Source organism: Bufo gargarizans, unplaced genomic scaffold (assembly GCF_014858855.1).
Source record: "Bufo gargarizans isolate SCDJY-AF-19 unplaced genomic scaffold, ASM1485885v1 original_scaffold_2172_pilon, whole genome shotgun sequence".
In the NCBI taxonomy this organism is placed as follows: Eukaryota; Metazoa; Chordata; class Amphibia; order Anura; family Bufonidae; genus Bufo; species Bufo gargarizans.
This window is the reverse complement of record NW_025334673.1, coordinates 17,089-37,884: the sequence shown is the minus strand read 5'-3', so window position 1 is coordinate 37,884 and position 20,796 is coordinate 17,089. Positions and strand designations below refer to the sequence as shown.

Sequence of the window (20,796 nt, the reverse complement as noted above, 5' to 3'; positions counted from 1 at the left end):
TGTCCCTGTACTCCTGCCCCACGGCAAGAATTCGCATAAATGGCGTTCTCACGCCTCATTTCGAAATAAGGATTGGGACCCGACAAGGTTGTCCACTCTCCCCTACCCTCTTCATTCTCTGTTTGGAGACCCTATTGCAGGCCATTAGGCAGGATAAGGACATACAAGGACTAAGTATTGGGTCCCAGCCACACACTATAGCCGCATTCGCGGACGATATGCTCTTTTTACTCTCAGACCCGAAAGTAGCATTTCCTGCTTTGTTGAGGCAACTAGATGACTTCGGTTTTGTATCCAATTTTAAAATAAATTTGGCCAAATGTGTGGGTCTGGGAATTAACACCCCTCAGACGACAATCGCCCACCTCAAAAAGAGTTATCCCTTCCAATGGGAAAGTGATCACATCAAATACTTAGGGGTACAAATCACCAGAGACCCGGATAAACTTTCTCCCAGAACTATCCCCAACTTTTAGCTGATATTAGAATCCAACTGAAAGAGTTGAAAATCCCTTTCCTGACTTGGTTGGGGAGGAAGAACGTCCTCAAAACTTACATACTCCCAAATTGCTGTATTTAATGCAGGCATTACCAGTGCATCTCCCCCACCACTTCTTAACACAGATCAGGAAAACATTTTCAGCATTTATATGGAATCAGGCTCGACCTAGACTCGCCTACCGGAGACTCCCTAGATCCAAGGGAGGTCTTAGCTTACCCGATATAAGTATATAATATATAAATATCTAAATAACAAAAACTATAAACCTCATAGTTATCACCGTGACCTAAAACGCCCGTACTATTAAAATATAAAAATATTTTTCCAACACGACCAATGGCGGAACGAAAAAGGAAGATGGGGAAGAAAAATGAAAAGGCCAAAACGAAAAGGGTTAAGAGCGGGGGAGATGCGTGGAGCCATCTAGTGGCCACTTATCCCGGGCCCCAGCATTTTGGATAGAGCATAGTTCTTTGTGTTCCCCTGCCAGGATGTCATGCTGCCCCTGGTCTCATATACCTTCTATATAAAAAGAATCTTCATATAAAAGAGGGGATTAAAAAAACATAAAGATGATCTTCTCCTTCGGGCGGACATAATCGCCTCTAAGTTCTTTTATCCAGTATCTTAATCTGATCTGTGCGAGCAGTGAAACAACGGGACAGTTGTATGTGCAAAAATATATAATCGTTTTTATAAAAGAATATAAAATCAATACAATTGCAAAACAAATGATGAAGTTACAAATTAATACCCAAAATGTACCACACGGTGGCGCTAACACACCCCTATCTGACCAGCACAGTGTGACTTAGTGATTTATGACGACCAGTGTCGTACCTTCAACCCCCTCAGCCCCGCTAGCTGAAACCCCCTGAATGACCAGGCCACTTTTTACACTTCTGCACTGCACTACTTTCACCGTTTATTGCTCGGTCATACAACTTACCACCCAAATAAATTTTACCTCCTTTTCTTCTCACTAATAGAGCTTTCATTTGTTGGTATTTCATTGCTGCTGACAATTTTACTTTTTTTGTTATAAATAGAAATTTAACGATTTTTTTGCAAAAAAATGACATTTTTCACTTTCAGTTGTAAAATTTTGCAAAAAAAACAACATCCATATATAAATTTTTCGCTAAATTTATTGTTCTACATGTCTTTGATAAAAAAAAAATGTTTGGGTAAAAAAAAAATGGTTTGGGTAAAAGTTATAGCATTTACAAACTATGGTACAAAAATGTGAATTTCCGCTTTTTGAAGCAGCTCTGACTTTCTGAGCACCTGTCATGTTTCCTGAGGTTCTACAATGCCCAGACAGTAGAAACACCCCACAAATGACCCCATTTCGGAAAGAAGACACCCTAAGGTATTCGCTGATGGGCATAGTGAGTTCATAGAAGTTTTTTTTTTTTGTCACAAGTTAGCGGAAAATGATGATTTATTTTTATTTTTACAAAGTCTCATATTCCACTAACTTGTGACAAAAAATAAAAACTTCCATGAACTCACTATGCCCATCACAAAATACCTTGGGGTGTCTTCTTTCCAAAATGGGGTCACTTGTGGGGTAGTTATACTGCCCTGGCATTTTAGGGGCCCAGATGCGTAAGAAGAAGTTTGAAATCAAAATCTGTAAAAAATGACCGGTGAAATCCGAAAGGTGCTCTTTGGAATGTGGGCCCCTTTGCCCACCTAGGCTGCAAAAAAGTGTCACACATCTGGTATCGCCGTACTCAGGAGAAGTTGGGCAATGTATTTTGGGGTATCATTTTACATATACCCATGCTGGGTGAGAGAAATATCTTGGCAAAAGACAACTTTTCCCATTTTTTTATACAAAGTTGGCATTTGACCAAGATATTTATCTCACCCAGCATGGGTATATGTAAAATGATAGAAAAAGTATAAGGCTGGCACTCAAGTATGTGATATCAATTGAGATGACAATTTATTAGACATGAAATTAAAAATCAATATGATGTACACAATAAAATACAATCAATTAAAATCTGTGGAAATATAAATGGAATGTAAAAAATGCAGGATGAATATACACTGAAGATTACCACAATCACAATCAATGGATCTTTGCAAATTCTCTAGAGGGTTCAAAAATATAAAGAAATCCTTTTGGGCAACTTCTCTATAATATAAAATGGTGTCCTCCTTGAAATAGTCCTCTGATTAGGATATCAAGTATTCCGGAATCGGCACTATGGCCGAGTGATGATGTCAATACAGGAGGAAGATATACAGTTCCAACTGGTGTTTATACACCGCAAGATAAGTATAAAGCTGCAGGTGAGGAGTAAAGCGGGACCGTTTTTCTTACCCTATGATTCGGGGCCGGTAGCTGGAAAGTCTCTTTCCAGTTTTGACTACTTGCGGCAGCAGTGCGTTTTTCATGCGGTATTTCTAGAACATATGCGTTTTTTCTTATATTCTTTCCTTCTTATTATAATAAGATTATACAATGAAGGAAATCCTTCCACAACATTGCTATGACTCTAAAAAATATATATATATATGTATATATTGTCAACTGTATTTAATTATAAAAACGATGTTCCTGCAGTCTTATATATAACCACAAAATAAATATGTTAAAATATAAAACATATAAAAGAAGGATAATAAGACAATATCTGAAAACAATAATGACGGATAATATCACATGGGAAAGGGTACACAGTTCCTGGATTGCTCACATGTGTAAAGTTCGATTCCCTAGAGTCCAATAGAGATTGTACTGTTCATAACTTTGATAGTTGGTTCATGTAGTAGAGGGTATGTGTGCCTCCCTCCAAGGGGGGGGGGGGTCACAGCACCGATAAACGGCCAGACATGTGATCCCCCATTGGACGAGAGGCACACAACCCAAGATCTACAGGAAACCTAAAATCTCGAGTTCGGCATTTAGGCCTGCTGGAATCAGGCTCCCAAAATCGTATATACGTCGGGATTCTGCCCGAGACATTCGTTCTACATGTTTCCCCCCTCTCCAATGTGTATCTATTTTTTCCAGGGCCATAAATATCAGTCCCCTAGGGTCTTGATTGTGGGCTTCTTTAAAGTGCTTTGAAAGTGAGTGTTTCAAATATCCCTTTCTGATATTAGAAACATGTTCAGATATCCTCACCTTCAAAGTTCTCTTTGTTCTTCCAATATATTGCCTGGAACAGGGGCACTGGACAAGATATATCACGCTAGTTGAATTACAAGTCAGGAAATGTTTAATCTCCCATCAAAAACTGTTTTGTGTCGAGTCAATCTGTTTAATACTTTTTGGGGCTTTTGTGACTTTACAGCCGGCACAATGGCCGCATCCATAAAGCCCCTTTAGGCTCATCCAACTTCCAGTATTTGGGGATTTTCTCAATTAGTTTTTCACTGACGGGGCTATTTTTATTCCCAGATTTGGTGCCCTTGTAAAGGTGATCTGTGGTGTCACTGGAATAAGTGAGCCCAGAATTTTATCTTGCAATAGGTGAGGCCAATGTTTTCTAATTATCTCTTTAATTCTCCTATATTGGACAGTATAAGGGAGGATTATACGAAATTGTGATTCTTGTTGTAATTCTTGGGGAGCTTTATCTATTAGTAGGCTACTTCTAGGTATTTTCCTCACGTTCTCCAGAGCGTCCTCCAATATTGCCCTTGGGTATTGCTTCGAAATGAATTTATTCCTCATATCCAGTGCCTCTAGTTCAAACTGGGAGTCCTCGGTACAGTTCCGTTTCAGTCGTCGGAACTGTCCGAAAGGAACATTTAATAACCAATTTGGTAGATGATAACTGGAATGCAGGATAAAAGCATTTCTAGCTGAGGGTTTTTGATATGTCTGACATACATATTTGTTATCCCTCTTAGTTATTAACAAATCCAGGAACTCTGTACCCCTGGTCCAATCTTAGTAGTGAACACTAGATTAAAAACATTATCATTCAATGTTGCTATAAACGAACGTAAAGCTTCTTCTTTTCCTTTCCAAATTAAAATCACGTCGTCTATATAACGCTGCCAGAGCACCAGGTCGCCCCCACGATGCGGATCTATCGCAGCCTGCTCCCATTGAGCTAGGAACAGGTTTGCGTAGCTGGGGGCGAACCTGGTGCCCATGGCAGTCCCTCTAGTCTGTAAATAAAAATCCTTCTCAAAATAAAAATAGTTGTGCTATAAAATATGTCTAATTCCTTCTAGTATATATTCTATTTGATCCAGCTTCATTTCGCTATCTTCCTGTAATTGTCTACTAATTGCATCTATCCCTTGTTCGTAGTTTATAGCCGTATACAACGACTGGATATCGAGTGTAGCCATGATCCAATCTGATTCAACAGTAAGTCCTTCTAATATATCAATGATTTGAGTTGTATCTTTTAGATAGGACGATGTTGTTTTCACCAGAGGTTGTAGCCAAGTATCTATATATCTCGAAAGATTAGATGTCGGGGATCCTATGCCTGATACTATGGGGCGGCCCGGAGGGCTCTCCATATCCTTATGTACCTTAGGAAGGCAGTAAAAGACTGGGAGCCGTCCGGTCGTCCCCATAATAAACTTGTATTCTTGATTGGATAGGATTCCCATCTGTGACCCCTTATCACAATATTTACGTAGATTCTCACAGAATTTCAAAGTTGGATCACATTCCAATTTTTTATATGTTGAAACATCGGAGAGTTGTCTTAGACATTCATCTGTGTAGTTGGTTGTCTCTAAGATTACGATTGCTCCGCCTTTATCTGCGGGGCGGATCGTTATATCTTCCTTTTTCTGCAATTCTTTTATAGCCGCTATCTCTTTATTTGATAGTTTTTTTCTGTGGAATGTTTTTTCTTTAATTCTTCTAAGATCTATTTCCACATTCTTCTAAGAGCTGCTCATTTCCGGGCCTATCTCATTCCGAGGGAATTTTTTTAACGTAGTATGCCTAAAACCATTTGTTTCAAGACAGCTCATCATTATTGGATTTTTAATGAAATATTTTTTCAAACACATATTTTTAATAAACTTCTGGATCCCTATATAGGTATTAAATTTATCCAACTCGGCACTAGGAGCAAATTTCAACCCTTTATTTAGCAAGGATATTTGGGATGGTGTCAACGTTGTGTTGCTCAAATTAATAATGTTATTATCGTGATCAGTGTCTGGTGTTATTATCGGTGATTCCTTCTTCTTTCTTCCCCTTCGTGTCTTCTTGTTCCTGTTTGGTGATTGTGATATGACGTGCTCTGAGTTTCTCTCGATTTGTGTATTACCGGGGTTAATTGATAATCCCTCTGTCTTAGAGGACACGTTCGTGTGGGAGAGTGTTGCTGATATATCTCTTGACTGATTTGTGAATTGTTGTGTCTCAAATTGTATGGGTGTCGCTGTGGAGTTTTTACTCTCCTGTTGTGATTTGGGGACCGTGATTGTCTGTGTTTGACTCGTGGTGAGTGATGTGGGGAAGTCCTGTCTAAAAAAGGCTGCTGTGCAAGTGTTTCGAATCTATTTCTAATGGGTATAATGGATCCTATGTGTTCTATAGGAGTCTCAATAACTACCTAATTTCTCTCCAGATGGTTTTCATTTCTATTATATGTTTTTATTAAATTAGTATGTTTATTGCTCTTCTTTGAAATTATTTCCGATTCGGTTTTATCAAGGCTCTTGCAAATTTGCTCTTGCCACAAGTTGAATATACTATCCTTGGGTAATTTCTCTATTTTAATTTTCATTTGGGTAATATTTTCTGTTAGGGATCCCAGAATTTGTGTTCTTCTCTTAATGATGAGTTCTATGAGAATGCGGGACTGTGTGTGGAGAAGGTTTTCCCATTCCAGGTTAAACTCTTCTCCATACAGGTCCTGGGCAGGTGTTTTATTTAATTTGAGGCCCTTAGGGATTTTGTTCTGTGCCAAATACTGGCGTAATGATCTAATCTCCCAATGTTGTCTAAGCTGTTTTAACACAAGGTTTTCTAATTCCCTAAATAGCTCATTAGTCGAGCTAGTCTCAGTAGTAGACATCTCCGATGATTCAAATATAAAGGAATCTACTTTAAGCTTTTTCAATTCAATATGATTCCACATATCCATATTGGAGGAGGGAGGAGCTAAATCCACAAATGGGTGATAGCAGAAAAATTAGTGACACAATAGTGGATAGCTCACCTCCTCTCCCAAACGGAACTGGTGCTCTAGCCTAAAAACTGATCAGTCAAAGGGTAGTGTAATAGAAAAAGTATAAGGCTGGCACTCAAGTATGTGATATCAATTGAGATGACAATTTATTAGACATGAAATTAAAAATCACAATAAAATACAATCAATTAAAATCTGTGGAAATATAAATGGAATGTAAAAAACGCAGGATGAATATACACTGAAGATTACCACAATCACAATCAATGGATCTTTGCAAATTCTCTAGAGGGTTCAAAAATATAAAGAAATCCTTTTGGGCGACTTCTCTATAATATAAAATTGTGTCCTCCTTTGAAATAGTCCTCTGATTAGGATATCAAGTATTCCGGAATCGGCACTATGGCCGAGTGATGATGTCAATACAGGAGGAAGATATACAGTTCCAACTGGTGTTTATACACCGCAAGATAAGTATAAAGCTGCAGGTGAGGAGTAAAGCGGGACCGTTTTTCTTACCCTATGATTCGGGGCCGGTAGCTGGAAAGTCTCTTTCCAGTTTTGACTACTTGCGGCAGCAGTGCGTTTTTCATGCGGTATTTCTAGAACATATGCGTTTTTTCTTATATTCTATCCTTCTTATTATAATAAGATTATACAATGAAGGAAATCCTTCCACAACATTGCTATGACTCTAAAAAATATATATATAAATATGTATATATTGTCAACTGTATTTAATTATAAAAACTATGTTCCTGCAGTCTTATATATAACCACAATATAAATATGTTAAAATATAAAACATATAAAAGAAGGATAATAAGACAATATCTGAAAACAATAATGACGGATAATATCACATGGGAAAGGGTACACAGTTCCTGGATTGCTCCCATGTGTAAAGTTCGATTCCCTAGAGTCCAATAGAGATTGTACTGTTCATAACTTTGATAGTTGGTTCATGTAGTAGAGGGTATGTGTGCCTCCCTCCAAGGGGGGGGGTCACAGCGCCGATAAACGGCCAGACATGTGATCCCCCATTGGACGAGAGGCACACAACCCAAGATCTACAGGAAACCGAAAATCTCGAGTTCGGCATTTAGGCCTGCTGGAATCAGGGTCCCAAAATCGTATATACGTCGGGATTCTGCCCGAGACATTCGTTCTACATGTTTCCCCCCTCTCCAATGTGTATCTATTTTTTCCAGGGCCATAAATATCAGTCCCCTAGGGTCTTGATTGTGGGCTTCTTTAAAGTGCTTTGAAAGTGAGTGTTTCAAATATCCCTTTCTGATATTAGAAACATGTTCAGATATCCTCACCTTCAAAGTTCTCTTTGTTCTTCCAATATATTGCCTGGAACAGGGGCACTGGACAAGATATATCACGCTAGTTGAATTACAAGTCAGGAAATGTTTAATCTCCCATCAAAAACTGTTTTGTTTCGAGTCAATATTAAGTACAAACCGGATTCCCAAAAAGTTGGGACACTATACAAATGGTGAATAAAAACTGAATGCAATGATGTGGAGGCGCCAACTTCTAATATTTTATTCATAATAGAACATAAATCACGGAACAAAAGTTTAAACTGAGAAAATGTACCATTTTAAAGGGAAAAATATGTTGAATCAGAATTTCATGGTGTCAACAAATCCCCAAAAATTTGGGACAAGGCCATTTTCACCACTGTGTGGCATCTCCCCTTCTTCTTACAACACTCAGACGTCTGGGGACCGAGGAGACCAGTTTCTCAAGTTTAGAAATAGGAATGCTCTCCCATTCTTGTCTAATACAGGCCTCTAACTGTTCAATCGTCTTGGGCCTTCTTTGTTGCACCTTCCTCTTTATGATGCGCCAAATGTTCTCTATAGGTGAATGATCTGGACTGCAGACCGGCCATTTCAGTACCCGGATCCTTCTCCTACGCAGCCATGATGTTGTGATTGATGCAGAATGTGGTCTGGCATTATCTTGTTGAAAGATGCAGGGTCTTCCCTGAAAGAGATGACGTCTGGATGGGAGCAGATGTTGTTCTAGAACCTGAATATATTTTTCTGCATTGATGGTGCCTTTCCAGACATGCAAGCTGCCCATGCCACACGCACTCATGCAACCCCATACCATCAGAGATGCAGGCTTCTGAACTGAGCATTGATAACAACTTGGGTTGTCCTTGTCCTCTTTGGTCCGGATGACATGACGTCCCAGATTTCCAAAAAGAACTTTGAATCGTGACTCGTCTGACCACAGAACCGTCTTCCATTTTGCCACACTCCATTGTAAATGATCCCTGGCCCAGTGAAAACGCCTGAGCTTGTGGATCTTGCTTAGAAATGGCTTCTTCTTTGCCCTGTAGAGTTTCAGCTGGCAGCGGCGGATGGCACGGTGGATTGTGGTCACTGACAATGGTTTCTGGAAGTATTCCTGAGCCCATTCTGTGATTTCCTTTACAGTAGCATTCCTGTTTGTGGTGCAGTGTCGTGTAAGGGCCCGGAGATCACGGGCATCCAGTATGGTTTTCCGGCCTTGACCCTTACGCACAGAGATTGTTCCAGATTCTCGGAAGCTTCGGATGATGTGATGCACAGTTGATGATGATAGATGCAAAGTCTTTGCAATTTTTCGCTGGGTAACACCTTTCTGATATTGCTCCACTATCTTTCTGCGCAACATTGTGGGAATTGGTGATCCTCTACCCATCTTGGCTTCTGAGAGACACGGCCACTCTGAGAAGCTCTTTTTATACCCAATCATGTTGCCAATTGGCCTAATTAGTGTTAATTGGTCTTCCAGCTCTTCGTTATGCTCAAATTTACTTTTTCCAGCCTCTTATTGCTACTTGTCCCAACTTTTTTGGAATTTGTTGACACCGTGAAAATTTGAATCAACGTATTTTTCCTTTAAAATGATACATTTACTCGGATTAAACGTTTGATCTGTCATCTACGTTCTATTACAAATAAAATATTGACATTTGCCATCTCCACATCATTGCATTCAGTTTTTATTCACAATTTGTTTAGTGTCCCAACTTTTTTGGAATCCGGTTTGTACTTTTTGGGGCTTTTGTGACTTTACAGCCGGCACAATGGCCGCATCTATAAAACCCCTTTAGGCTCATCCAACTTCCAGTATTTGGGGATTTTCTCAATTTGTTTTTCACTGACGGGGCTATTTTTATTCCCAGATTTGGTGCCCTTGTAAAGGTGATCTGTGGTCTCACTGGAATAAGTGAGCCCAGAATTTTATCTTGCAATAGGTGAGGCCAATGTTTTCTAATTATCTCTTTAATTCTCCTATATTGGACAGTATAAGGGAGGATTATACGAAATTGTGATTCTTGTTGTAATTCTTGGGGAGCTTTATCTATTAGTAGGCTACTTCTAGGTATTTTCCTCACGTTCTCCAGAGCGTCCTCCAATATTGCCCTTGGGTATTGCTTCGAAATAAATTTATTCCTCATATCCAGTGCCTCTAGTTCAAACTGGGAGTCCTCGGTACAGTTCCGTTTCAGTCGTCGGAACTGTCCGAAAGGAACATTTAATAACCAATTTGGTAGATGACAACTGGAATGCAGGATAAAAGCATTTCTAGCTGAGGGTTTTTGATATGTCTGACATACATATTTGTTATCCCTCTTAGTTATTAACAAATCCAGGAACTCTGTACCCCCTGGTCCAATCTTAGTAGTGAACACTAGATTAAAAACATTATCATTCAATGTTGCTATAAACGAACGTAAAGCTTCTTCTTTTCCTTTCCAAATTAAAATCACGTCGTCTATATAACGCTGCCAGAGCACCAGGTCGCCCCCACGATGCGGATCTATCGCAGCCTGCTCCCATTGAGCTAGGAACAGGTTTGCGTAGCTGGGGGCGAACCTGGTGCCCATGGCAGTCCCTCTAGTCTGTAAATAAAAATCCTTCTCAAAATAAAAATAGTTGTGCTATAAAATATGTCTAATTCCTTCTAGTATATATTCTATTTGATCCAGCTTCATTTCGCTATCTTCCTGTAATTGTCTACTAATTGCATCTATCCCTTGTTCGTAGTTTATAACCGTATACAACGACTGGATATCGAGTGTAGCCATGATCCAATCTGATTCAACAGTAAGTCCTTCTAATATATCAATGATTTGAGTTGTATCTTTTAGATAGGACGGTGTTGTTTTCACCAGAGGTTGTAGCCAAGTATCTATATATCTCGAAAGATTAGATGTCGGGGATCCTATGCCTGATACTATGGGGCGGCCCGGAGGGCTCTCCATATCCTTATGTACCTTAGGAAGGCAGTAAAAGACTGGGAGCCGTCCGGGCGTCCCCATAATGAACTTGTATTCTTGATTGGATAGGATTCCCATCTGTGACCCCTTATCACAATATTTACGTAGATTCTCACAGAATTTCAAAGTTGGATCACATTCCAATTTTTTATATGTTGAAACATCGGAGAGTTGTCTTAGACATTCATCTGTGTATTTGGTTGTCTCTAAGATTACGATTGCTCTGCCTTTATCTGCGGGGCGGATCGTTATATCTTCCTTTTTCTGCAATTCTTTTATAGCCGCTATCTCTTTATTTGATTTTTTCTGTGGAATGTTTTTTCTTTAATTCTTCTAAGATCTATTTCCACATTCTTCTGAAAGCTGCTCATTTCCGGGCCTATCTCATTCCGAGGGAATTTTTTGGACTTATTTTTTAACGTAGTATGCCTAAAACCATTTGTTTCTTGACAGCTCATCATTATTGGATTTTTAATGAAATATTTTTTCAAACACATATTTTTAATAAACTTCTGGATCCCTATATAGGTATTACATTTATCCAACTGGGCACTAGGAGCAAATTTTAACCCTTTATTTAGCAAGGAAATTTGGGATGGTGTTTTATTAAATTAGTATGTTTATTGCTCTTCTTTGAAATTATTTCCGATTCGGTTTTATCAAGGCTCTTGCATATTCGCTCTTGCCACAAGTTGAATATACTATCCTTGGGTAATTTCTCTATTTTAATTTTCATTTGGGTAATATTTTCTGTTAGGGATCCCAGAATTTGTGTTCTTCTCTTAATGATGAGTTCTATGAGAATGCGGGACTGTGTGTGGAGAAGGTTTTCCCATTCCAGGTTAAACTCTTCTCCATACAGGTCCTGGGCAGGTGTTTTATTTAATTTGAGGCCCTTAGGGATTTTGTTCTGTGCCAAATACTGGCGTAATGATCTAATCTCCCAATGTTGTCTAAGCTGTTTTAACACAAGGTTTTCTAATTCCCTAAATAGCTCATTAGTCGAGCTAGTCTCAGTAGTAGACATCTCCGATGATTCAAATATAAAGGAATCTACTTTAAGCTTTTTCAATTCAATATGATTCCACATATCCATATTGGAGGAGGGAGGAGCTAAATCCACAAATGGGTGATAGTGGATAGCTCACCTCCTCTCCCAAACGGAACTGGTGCTCTAGCCTAAAAACTGATCACCCAATCAGTCAAAGGATAGTGTAATAGAAAAAGTATAAGGCTGGCACTCAAGTATGTGATATCAATTGAGATGACAATTTATTAGACATGAAATTAAAAATCAATATGATGTACACAATAAAATACAATCAATTAAACGAGGACGCCAAACAGCGTGAGAAGAAGCTGGCGCAGCGTGGTGAGTAGCGGCAAGAGAAAGAGACTTTCCAGCTACCGGCCCCGAATCATAGGGTAAGAAAAACGGTCCCGCTTTACTCCTCACCTGCAGCTTTATACTTATCTTGCGGTGTATAAACACCAGTTGGAACTGTATATCTTCCTCCTGTATTGACATCATCACTCGGCCATAGTGCCGATTCCAGAATACTTATACTTGATATCCTAATCAGAGGACTATTTCAAGGAGGACACAATTTTATATTATAGAGAAGTCGCCCAAAAGGATTTCTTTATATTTTTGAACCCTCTAGAGAATTTGCAAAGATCCATTGATTGTGATTGTGGTAATCTTCAGTGTATATTCATCCTGCGTTTTTTACATTCCATTTATATTTCCACAGATTTTAATTGATTGTATTTTATTGTGTACATCATATTGATTTTTAATTTCATGTCTAATAAATTGTCATCTCAATTGATATCACATACTTGAGTGCCAGCCTTATACTTTTTCAATTACACTATCCTTTGACTGATTGGGTGATCAGTTTTTAGGCTAGAGCACCAGTTCCGTTTGGGAGAGTAGGTGAGCTATCCACTATTGTGTCACTATATGTAAAATGACACCCCAAAACACATTTCCCAACTTCTCCTGAGTACGGCGATACCAGATGTGTGACACTTTTTTGCAGCCTAGGTGGGCGAAGGGGCCCACATTCCAAAGAGCACCTTTAGGATTTCACCGGCCATTTTTTACAGATTTTGATTTCAAACTACTTTGCACACATTAGGGCCCCTAAATTGCCAGGGCAGTATAACTACGCCACAAGTGACCCCATTTTGGAAAGAAGACACCCCAAGGTATTCCGTGAGGGGCATGGCGAGTTCCTAGAATTTTTTATTTTTTGTCACAAGTTAGTGGAATATGAGACTTTGTAAGAAAAAAAAAATAAAAAAATCATCATTTTCCGCTAACTTGTGACAAAAAATAAAAAATTCTAGGAACTCGCCATGCCCCTCACGGAATACCTTGGGGTGTCTTCTTTTCAAAATGGGGTCACTTGTGGGGTAGTTATACTGCCCTGGCATTCTAGGGGCCCTATTGTGTGGTAAGTAGTTTGAAATCAAAATGTGTAAAAAATGACCTGTGAAATCCTAAAGGTGCACTTTGTAATGTGTGCCCCTTTGCCCACCTTGGCGGCAAAAAAGTGTCACACATCAGGTATCGTCGTACTCAGGAGAAGTTGGGGAATGTGTTTTGGGGTGTTATTTTACATATACCCATGCTGGGTGAGAGAAATATCTTGGCAAAAGACAACTTTTCCCATTTTTTTATACAAAGTTGGCATTTGACCAAGATATTTCTCTCACCCAGCATGGGTATATGTAAAATGACACCCCAAAACACATTCCCCAACTTCTCCTGAGTACGGCGATACGACAAGTGTGACAATTTTTTGCAGCCTATATGCGCAAAGCGGCCCAAATTCCTTTTAGGAGGGCATTTTTAGACATTTGGATCCCAGACTTCTTCTCACGCTTTCAGGCCCCTAAAATGCCAGGGCAGTATAAATACCCCACATGTGACCCCATTTTGGAAAGAAGACACCCCAAGGTATTCCGTGAGAGGCATGGCGAGTTCCTAGAATATTTTTCTTTTTGCACAAGTTAGCGGAAAATGATTTTATTTTTATTTTTTTTCTCTTACAAAATCATTTTCCGCTAACTTGTGTAAAAAAAAAAAAAATTCTAGAAACTCGCGATGCCCTTCACGGAATACCTTGGGGTGTCTTCTTCCCAAAATGGGGTCACATGTGGGGTATTTATACTGCCCTGGCATTTTAGGGGCCCTAAAGCGTGAGAAGAAGTCTGGAATATAAATGTCTAAAAAATTTTACGCATTTACGTGAGAGGTATGGTGAGGTCATGTGAGATTTTATTTTTTGACACAAGTTAGTAGAATATGAGACTTAGTAAGAAAGAAAAAAAAAAAAAAGAAAAAATTTCCGCTATCTTGGGCCAAAAAAAATGTCTGAATGGAGCCTTACAGGGGGGTGATCAATGACAGGGGGGTGATCAGGGAGTCTATATGGGTGATCACCCCCCTGTCATTGATCACCCCCCTGTAAGGCTCCATTCAGACGTCCGTATGTGTTTTGCGGATCCGATCCATGTATCCGTGGATCCGTAAAAATCATACGGACGTCTGAATGGAGCCTTACAGGGGGGTGATCAATGACAGGGGGGTGATCAATGACACGGGGGTGATCAGGAAGTCTATATGGGTGATCACCCCCTTGTCATTGATCACCCCCCTGTAAGGCTCCATTCAGACGTCCGTATGTGTTTTGCGGATCCGATCCATGTATCTGTGGATCCGTAAAAATCATACGGACGTCTGAATGGAGCCTTACAGGGGGTGATCAATGACAGGGGGGTGATCAGGGAGTCTATATGGGTGATCACCCCCCTGTCATTGATCACCCCCCTGTAAGGCTCCATTCAGACGTCCGTATGTGTTTTGCGGATCCGATCCATGTATCCTTGGATCCGTAAAAATCATACGGACGTCTGAATGGAGCCTTACAGGGGGGTGATCAATGACAGGGGGGTGATCAATGACAGGGGGGTGATCAATGACACGGGGGTGATCAGGGAGTCTATATGCGTGATCACCCCCTTGTCATTGATCACCCCCCTGTAAGGCTCCATTCAGACGTCCGTATGTGTTTTGCGGATCCGATCCATGTATCTGTGGATCCGTAAAAATCATACGGACGTCTGAATGGAGCCTTACAGGGGGGTGATTAATGACAGGGAAGTGATCAGGAAGTCTATATGGGTGATCACCCCCTTGTCTTTGATCACCCCCCTGTAAGGCTCCATTCAGACGTCCGTATGTGTTTTGCGGATCCGATCCATGTATCCATGGATCCGTAAAAATCATACGGACGTCTGAATGGAGCCTTACAGGGGGGTGATCAATGACAGGGGGGTGATCAATGACGGGGGGGGGGTGATCAGGGAGTCTATATGAAGTGATCAGGGGTTAATAAGTGACAGGGGGGGTGTAGTGTAGTGTAGGTGGTGTTTGGTGCTACTTTACACAGCTACCTGTGTCCTCTGGTGGTTGATCCAAACAAAAGGGACACCAGAGGACCAGGTAGCAGGTATATTAGACGCTGTTATCAAAACAGCGTCTAATATACCTGTTAGGGGTTAAAAAAATCGCATCTCCAGCCTGCCAGCGAACGATCGCCGCTGGCAGGCTGGAGATCCACTCGCTTACCTTCCGATACTGTGAACGCGCGCGCCTGTGTGCGCGCGTTCACAGGAAATCTCGGCTATCGCGAGATGACGCGTATATGCGTCGTTGAGCGCACAGCTGCCGCCTCCGGACCGCAGATCTGCGTTAGGCAGTCCGGAGGCGGTTAACAAACAGACTCATATACCAAGAGAAACTTAGGATCTTCTGTTATCAAACAGGCTATAACAATAAAACACGGATTATACAGGAATATGATAAAATATTCAGCTCGGCAATCAGACTATGGACAATAACTCTCCAAGGGTTTAGTCCTCTCTTCAAACAATGTCAGATCTTCCAGTAACAATATGCATCTTTGCTAAGAGTATAGTCAGCATTATGGAGGCACCTAACACTATATATTCCCACAGTATGGGGACTCTTGGCTATATACCGAGAGAAATATCTTATTAATATCACGAGCAGTAAACAAAATATGCGTTACCGGGTCAAAGGTAGACAGAGTTCAGATGGGACCAGTTCTCAGGAACTTTCCTAGTAATCCCAAAATAATAATCCAAGTTTCTTCTGGTAAAGTTTTCTTTTTGATTGGATGGATGGATGGATCTATGTATCTCTCTTGCTGCTCCGCACACGAGTAATTATTCCCCTCTTATCTAAGAATCATCCCCTTTTAGATTAGGGATTTCCAATCAGGTAAGGTGGGTGTATTCGCATGCTAATACAACCATGATGTCATATTAAGTCCTAATATGGCATAGAACAAATAATGAAATAATATAATATTGTCCATCTGCCTCCAGATGGCACTGTGGTACTGCAGATGAACATCACAACTTTTAAGCATTTAAAACTAAATATCTAATGATACGTTCACAGGACCTTCTTGACCTTTTAATATACATCATTGAGGAAGGCGATTTCCTGACACTTTTAATTACCTATATCCTGGACTTGTTGGAGTCGGATGTCTTCTCCTATCTTTTTGAAATATGTGTTAACTTGATGAAAATTTTATATAATGGCTTTGATGCTTGGCATTGAACTTGTACATTTCACTTATCTATATCCATGAATAACTATTGTTTTGAAATAACATTTACTCTTCTCAGAAATCCAATTAACATAAACTTGCTTCAATGTTTCTGTACCTTCTACAATACCTTCTAAATAATAAATACATGGTATAACATATATATAAATCGATACATTGTTACACATGGATAACACATTATATGAATTATTGATTAAAATATGTTGTAATCTAAATATGCCATACAGAGCTGTATATAATATAATTATGAATATATAAATTGAACCTCATACAGCAGGTGTGCCTCAAGGATAGGAATCCTTATCACGTCATGGCTTATCCATGAAACAACCTTGTTCCCTTCAGACAGACATGTCTGGGGAAGCTAGTTTACTCCCCATAGATAATCCCATATCTTTAGTAATAACTTTTAAATACAATATCCGTTCATGTTCACAATTATTTTTATATAAACTGAATTTGCCATGAACTTGTCTTGGCTTCCTCAGCCACATAATAGAACTTTGGTTCAGGCTGATTTTATTCTTAAAGTCAATGAGATGAGCATTCATTTTGGTTATAATGTCATTAGATAATATTGTATACGTATGAAAATGCACAACACTGGTGAGGACAGCACAGAACTGATGACGGGTGCCCTTGACTGGCATCGTAGGAAGTCTTAATCCTGTTGGATCTTTTTTTTCCTGTTCCCTTTAGGACCATGAGGCAGGTTCTGTCTCTGATCAGTTCAGTGTTGAGTTTGAGGTGGAGTCTGTATATTCCGAACATTATAGTCCTAGTGGAGGAGAAGAAAGTCTGTCAGATGACCTGGATGATGAGGTAAGACTGTTAGAAGCATGGATGTCACTGGCACCATGCAGAATCTAGATTTGCACTGGTGCCTGGAGGGAACTATTGGCTACAGTTTAGTGTGACCTCACTCTAGTGTTGCTTTACAATCTGCCTTCTATCAATACTTTCACCTTCTCATTGTCTTCTCGGGCCTCAGGTTTACCAGGTGACTATGTACCAAGATGAAGAATCAGGAGACTCTTTGGACGAGGAGATGGACATTTCTGAAGCTGTAAGTATGACCTTGCTGAGCTTACACAGAAGAAAGATGGAATCTGATATTAACCCCTTAAGGGCTCTGCCTATTTCACCGTAAGGACTTGCCCATTTTTTGCAAATCTGACCAGTGTCACTTTAAGTGCTGATAACTTTAAAATGCTTTTACTTACCCAGGCCGTTCTGAGATTGTTTTTTCGTCACATATTGTACTTCATGACACTGCTAAAATTGGGTCAAAAAAGTTTTGCAAATTTCAAAGTTTCAGTTTCTCTGCTTCTGTAATACATAGTAATACCCCCAAAAATTGTGATGACTTTACATTCCCCATATGTCCACTTCATGTTTGTATCATTTTTTTGAATGATATTTTTTTTTTGGGGGGGATGTTACATAGCTGATAGGACCTCCTCCTCATAGAGGGAAGGCTGTCAGTCACTGATAGGACCTCCTCCTCATAGAGGGAAGGCTGTCAGTCACTGATAGGACCTCCTCCTCCTCATAGAGGGAAGGCTGTCAGTCACTGATAGGACCTCCTCCTCCTCATAGAGGGAAGGCTGTCAGTCACTGATAGGACCTCCTCCTCATAGAGGGAAGGCTGTCAGTCACTGATAGGACCTCCTCCTCATAGAGGGAAGGCTGTCAGTCACTGATAGGACCTCCTCCTCATAGAGGGAAGGCTGTCAGTCACTGATAGGACCTCCTCCTCATAGAGGGAAGGCTGTCAGTCACTGATAGGACCTCCTCCTCATAGAGGGAAGGCTGTCAGTCACTGATAGGACCTCCTCCTCATAGAGGGAAGGCTGTCAGTCACTGATAGGACCTCCTCCTCATAGAGGGAAGGCTGTCAGTCACTGATAGGACCTCCTCCTCATAGAGGGAAGGCTGTCAGTCACTGATAGGACCTCCTCCTCATAGAGGGAAGGCTGTCAGTCACTGATAGGACCTCCTCCTCATAGAGGGAAGGCTGTCAGTCACTGATAGGACCTCCTCCTCATAGAGGGAAGGCTGTCAGTCACTGATAGGACCTCCTCCTCATAGAGGGAAGGCTGTCAGTCACTGATAGGACCTCCTCCTCATAGAGGGAAGGCTGTCAGTCACTGATAGGACCTCCTCCTCATAGAGGGAAGACTGTCAGTCACTGATAGGACCTCCTCCTCATAGAGGGAAGGCTGTCAGTCACTGATAGGACCTCCTCCTCATAGAGGGAAGGCTGTCAGTCACTGATAGGACCTCCTCCTCATAGAGGGAAGGCTGTCAGTCACTGATAGGACCTCCTCCTCATAGAGGGAAGGCTGTCAGTCACTGATAGGACCTCCTCCTCATAGAGGGAAGGCTGTCAGTCACTGATAGGACCTCCTCCTCATAGAGGGAAGGCTGTCAGTCACTGATAGGACCTCCTCCTCATAGAGGGAAGGCTGTCAGTCACTGATAGGACCTCCTCCTCATAGAGGGAAGGCTGTCAGTCACTGATAGGACCTCCTCCTCATAGAGGGAAGGCTGTCAGTCACTGATAGGACCTCCTCCTCATAGAGGGAAGGCTGTCAGTCACTGATAGGACCTCCATCTCATAGAGGGAAGGCTGTCAGTCACTGTTAGGACCTCCATCCCACAAGTGGTACCTTGGAACTGAACCTGAGTTTGGGAAGTTTTTTTTTTGTTTTTTTTATAGTAGAAGTCAATTTATGAAGTTATTGCTCTTGCTGCGTACAGTATTGAAATGAAGTTTTATGTGAATAGACTTTGGATGTTTCAGCTGAAGTTGATTCGCTCATCCCTAGTCATCAGTATGAAAATGTCTGAAAATCCCTTTAATGTTTTTTGAAATCTCATTACAGGATTACTGGAAGTGTTCACAGTGTGATGAGATGAATCCTCCTATTCCAAGATACTGTAAAAGATGTAGGTCTCTTCGTAAAGACTGTCTCCCAGACCAAAGTGAAAAGAAGAATTTCCCCTTGAAAAGAAAAGATATGGAAGTTTCCCTGGAAGATGTGGGCATTGATGTCCTAGATGGCAAAAAGCCAAAACTGACAGATATGCAAGATTCAGTTCTCGCAAGAAAAGATGATGAGGGAATCCAGAGCTTTTCTCAGCCCTCCACATCTTGTAGTCAGGAGGAGTACAGAGATGGTGACCAAGCTCACCAGGAAAGTTTAGAAGGGAGCCTTCCACTCTCTAGTGTTGGACCTTGCGTAATCTGCCAGACTAGGCTGAAGAATGGCTGCATTGTCCATGGCAGAACAGGGCATCTCATGGCATGTTATACATGCGCGAAAAAGCTTCAGAAGAGGAACAAGCCTTGCCCTGTATGCAGACAACCAATTCAAATGATCGTATTAACCTATGTCAGCTAGAAGGCATTACAGATGAATAAACACAGCATGAAGATGCAAGACCAAAACATTGGACTCTAGAATATATGACTGGTAGAGGAGGGACTGTTAGAGCCTAAATAAGCTTCCGTTATACGGAAATAACTTACTACATTACTTTATTTAAGCACTTGCACATAAATGAACAGTTTATGCAGGTTATTTTTAAGTGGACCGCTTACTTTAAATTTAAAGGGAACCTGTCACCTGGATTTTGGGTATAGAGCTGAGGACATGGGTTGCTAGATCGCCGCTAGCACATCCGTAATACCCAGTCCCTATAGCTCTATGTGCTTTTATTGTGTCAAAAACCGATTGAATAGATATGTAAATGACCCTTAGATGAGTCCTGTCTCCTCCATGCTTCAGAGATGAGTCCAGCGTTCTCGGACTCTGAGCCCAGCCACGCCCACTGTGAAGGAGTCCAGCACCGTCCGAATCTCCTCCTTGCTCCCCAATGTCACAAACCTAGAGCGCCGTAATCTTGCGATGTGCGAGCTAGCGCATGCGCAGTTCATTCCCTGAGGCTGATGCCAGCACAGGGAAGCAACACTATGCCGACACTGCGCATGCGCTAGCTCACGCATTGCGAGATTACGGCGCACTAGCTTTGTGATGTCGGGGAGGAAGGAGGAGATTCGGAGTATGCAGAGCGGTGCTGGGCTCCTTCACAGTGCGCGTGGCTGGGCTTCGGAAACGTTAGTAACAGCTCCTGGGGCGTCTTACTTGCCTCATTTACATAGATATAAAATCTTCTTTTTTGTTT

The 20,796-nt window shown here is 40.9% G+C and overlaps 1 protein-coding gene across 1 annotated transcript in view; it reads left to right on the top strand.

Annotated features, from left to right (window-relative positions):
• The window catches only part of LOC122924048 (E3 ubiquitin-protein ligase Mdm2-like), a 50,750-nt gene extending 30,738 nt beyond the window's left edge, over nt 1-20,012 (top strand). The window contains exons 7-11 of the mRNA XM_044274963.1: nt 4,788-4,847; nt 10,698-10,757; nt 17,305-17,427; nt 17,597-17,671; nt 19,494-20,012. Coding sequence (XP_044130898.1) covers nt 4,788-4,847; nt 10,698-10,757; nt 17,305-17,427; nt 17,597-17,671; nt 19,494-20,012 — 837 coding nt within the window. The remainder of the gene's footprint in view (nt 1-4,787; nt 4,848-10,697; nt 10,758-17,304; nt 17,428-17,596; nt 17,672-19,493) is intronic.
• The last annotated feature ends 784 nt before the right edge of the window (nt 20,013-20,796 follow it).